Genomic DNA, 3,904 nt, shown 5'->3' with positions numbered 1-3,904 from the left:
TAAAAGAGACAGGAGTAGTATATTATAACTGGTTAGATGATCCTGCAACTTTTATCAGAAGCTAATACACTGCCCAGTAACAAGATTTCTGTACAATCTTGCTGGGAAACAGACTAGGATTCCTCCAAAGATGCAAATTTTGACAACTGGGAATTTCTAATCTATGCCCATGTTGTACAAGGTTATGCAATTAAAAGAGTTCATAAACATCTTCCATTAGTAGAGCTTGGATATCTTCCTGAGTTTCTTGCTGCTCTACTAAGTTTGAATGGCCGGACCCATGTACCTTCCCGAGCGCATATAGAGATTGTCCGGTGTATCAGTTGCAGTAAGCCATGCATACTCATCTTCTTTTCCATGGACAATAGCATCTTCATCTCCTGCACCTGCAGAGTAAATTTCCAAACATATAACCAAAATACTAATGTATCTTGTTAATCCCAATGCCTTGGCTTCCCATTATGAGGCAAAAACTTGTGTGAGACCGTCTCACGAATCCTTGTCCGTGAGACAAGTGACTTAAGATGAAAATGTAATACTTATACTAGAAAATGTAATATTAATCATAAATAAAGTGTTTTTTACTTATAAGGAGAAGCATAATACTTTTGAAGAAAAATGTAATACTTTTACATTTTGATTTAAAAATATTACATTTTTCTCAAAAGTATCACATTTTCCCTTATAAGTAACTAAGTAAGGGACACTTTATTCCTGATTAGTATAAGTATTACATTACTATCTTGACCTGACCCGTTTCACAGATAAGGATCCGTGAGACAGTCTCACAGGAGAGTCACTCCTATTCTGAAGCTAAAAGCAGGAGAGAAAGACATGAGAAAGAAGTACACACCAAAGCTGGAATAAGGGTAATCATGGTAGTAGGTGCATCTTCTGCCTGCGGCTTCATCATAAGGAGGGGCAAGAATGTCAAGCACGGCACAAGGTGTGACAGCGGTAAAACAGTGCAGATTTCCTCCACTTTTGGGGTACAAAACAGATGGACCACAAGGCGCCGTCACAACTCTATCAACAGACAGCTTAGCTAATCTCACTGCAAAGGTATAGGAGCAGTTGAAGCCATGACACTCAAGTAGTTAAAATGGCTTCTTTTTTTTTTTTTTAAACAGTTAAAATGGCTTTAGAAATGGAAAAAACTAAGAAATTTTTAGATCAAATAGTGAAATTATATATTATAAGACATAATTTTCATAAGGAACCTCTCAACTTGATGCTTCTACAACTCCCATGTAGGAAATTGGAACACAGGATGTTTCAACCAAACTAAAACAAGTTCACAAATAAAGATTAATAAGCTCTTTGATCATCAAAACAGGTTTGTAAGCTAACCTGCAGGCTGACCTGTTTGCTCACTTTTCCGGATGCAAGGTGGCTCAACCCAATCATAACCTTTTACATGCAAGGAGCCATAGAGAACTTTGCTCAAGACAGTCATTCCAGGGTGATCATGCAGAGGAATAACCGCGGAAGTGGGGAAGCAAAATATGCACATCTGCAGGGTAAATACATAGTTTGGCCTAAAAGCTACCTAAAAATTACTACTTGAAAATTAACTACACATTTCATTTTAAGGAAGAACAGGAGAACAGAGTGCCATCAAATCCAGCAAGTATTTTAATGGATAAAACTAAAACACTTGGAGTACAAAGTAAGCAAGTAAAATTGCATACAGGGCATGGATCTTAATAATAAAAAGGGATAAAATTGTCAAAGAAATTGCAGAGCTGAGGAATGCAATTGCAAAAGCATGACTGCCTTCCTATTAAAAAATTGCATTTTGCACTTAAACCAAGTGATGCAAAATTCCTTGGATCAAGGATGGCCATTATGCTATTTAATAGTTTAATGTATTTGATGGGAAATGAAAGTTCCAACCCAAGAAGTGTTCTATCAGAGAAAACAAAGCCGAATCCCATCTTGAGATGATAAATAACGGTACTTACCTGCATAATGGAATCCTGCATATTTGTAACACAATGCTATAATTCTACAAAAGGAAGCTAGAAGTTTCTCAACAAAGCATTCAAAAGAAGAAAAGAAAAACACATCTATGGAAATGACTATATTCACAGTTCTCACATCCCAAAGGTAATGATTTTGTTGACACTGTTAGAAGCTGTGAAGCCTCAAAGAACTGCAAGGACATTCTTTCAGGTGGGAGCCACAGTGTTCATACATGCATGAGAAAGTATCTTCAGATATTTCTACAAAAGAAGAATTTGAAGCCAAGGGCCTTATTTAGAGTATAATGAATAGGAATAAATATAAAGACCCACTAATTGAATAAATAACTCACCCGCTTTAATATTTTATATCCACTCCAAAAGCTAGAGGTTCTATCACCTTTTTTTTTTTCCCTTTACACTACCATTTGAAGTATACCAATTGCTCTTCTCACCAAGAAGAAAAATGAACAAACAACAATAAAGTCGGGCCTCATTAAATTAAGATTTTTCTAAGGTTATTGTGAATGGAAGAGCAATCTATTTAACTTGGAACCGAAACTCATACCTTGCTAAAGGTGTTACCTACATGTTATTTAATTTGGAACTGGAATTTACCCTTACCTAGAGGTGTTACCTACATGCTACAAAATTGTGAAGTCAATATAGATAGCCTTTCTTGCATCCATAGCAGAAGTCAGATTTGCAGACAAGATCTTACTGTAAAGCTTTGTCCCTCGTGGATATCTACATATGTTATCGGTTGAGCCCATCTATCCACTCGGTTAAATACATTAATTCCAAAAAGACCATGGCCCCTCTCATCCTCTTGACTTTCATCTTTCAGCCCAACATCTTCGGGTCCAATTGTATCTACAAAAACCATAAAATGTGTCATCAAAACACTTATAGCACAAGGAATACACATATGAATCCCCAAAATGTGAATTTCTACTTAATATGGTCATAGTTGCACAATATTACTATGTTCTCATTAGCTTATTCCATTAAGCAATCTTTTTAAAAGTAAGCTAAACAGCGCAAAGTAAAACAAATTTGTCACTCACTTTCCAAATAAAAGATTAGAGCACTCCAATTCCCTTCCAGAAATGAGAAAATAGATTTTGTAATTGTTGATTATCCAAACAAATGCATCTCATTACAAACATTTTTTTTTCATTTCTCTTTTCTATCAGCATTACCCGATATTCAGTTTCCATAAATCAACATTGAGGACAACAGAAGCAACCTTAAATAAAACAAAATTAATTCACAGAATCTCAAAAGAATCAAAGATTTAAATCATCGGAATAGATTTATAATTAACTAAGAACAAAGAAGCATGGAAATATATTTTTCTAAATGAGGAAAAAAAAAAACAAAAAACAGAAAGAAAAATTAAGTACCAAGTAAGGAAGAGAGCTTGTGGATGGCTTGAGGAGATGGTTGGAGAGTTACAGATGGCGTGAAGGTCTTCTTGGAGAGATCATAAAGAGCTTGAATCGAAGAACTCTTCGCGTTCATGGTGAAGAGCCGTCGAATCGTTAGCACACACATTTTGATATACAGCGGTTTGGGTCGGTGGAGAAATATCAGACACCTTATCGAGTGTATTTGAGAATAATCGAAAATTTGAAGGGCAACAGTATAAATTCGATTATTGAATAATCGTATTTATTTGAGGGCCCAAGGTTTTTGGTAGAACTGTGGACATGGGTAGACGGGACAGGTTAAAAAGTTCGTCAAAATACGGATCTAAAATAACTCAGCTTGTCTCGCCCCGTCTTAAACACGCAAGTTTTGCCGGAGCCGTCAAATTTGAAAAATGTAAATTTAAAAAAAAAATTAATATGAAAAAGTTAATAAGTGTATACTAAAATAATTTGAATAGTTTAAACATATTTTAATGCATTTGTAATTTGTTAAACACAATAATAACT

General features: G+C 35.2%; 1 protein-coding gene across 1 annotated transcript; it reads right to left on the bottom strand.

The window, feature by feature from the left end:
• Positions 1-3,576, bottom strand: LOC109184199 (plant cysteine oxidase 3). The gene is made up of 5 exons (XM_019334254.1): positions 3,371-3,576; positions 2,686-2,837; positions 1,351-1,513; positions 854-1,054; positions 1-386 (listed from the first exon to the last, which is right to left on the bottom strand). Exons 1-5 carry the CDS (start codon positions 3,519-3,521, stop codon positions 259-261), a joined length of 795 nt encoding a protein of 264 aa, XP_019189799.1. The 5' UTR covers positions 3,522-3,576; the 3' UTR covers positions 1-258.
• Positions 3,577-3,904: the final 328 nt, after the last annotated feature.

The sequence above is a fragment of the Ipomoea nil genome, unplaced genomic scaffold (genome assembly GCF_001879475.1).
Source record: "Ipomoea nil cultivar Tokyo-kokei standard unplaced genomic scaffold, Asagao_1.1 scaffold1250, whole genome shotgun sequence".
NCBI classification, from domain to species: domain Eukaryota; kingdom Viridiplantae; phylum Streptophyta; class Magnoliopsida; order Solanales; family Convolvulaceae; genus Ipomoea; species Ipomoea nil.
The sequence above is the reverse complement of the archived record's forward strand: the minus strand, read 5'-3'. Positions and strand labels throughout refer to the sequence as shown.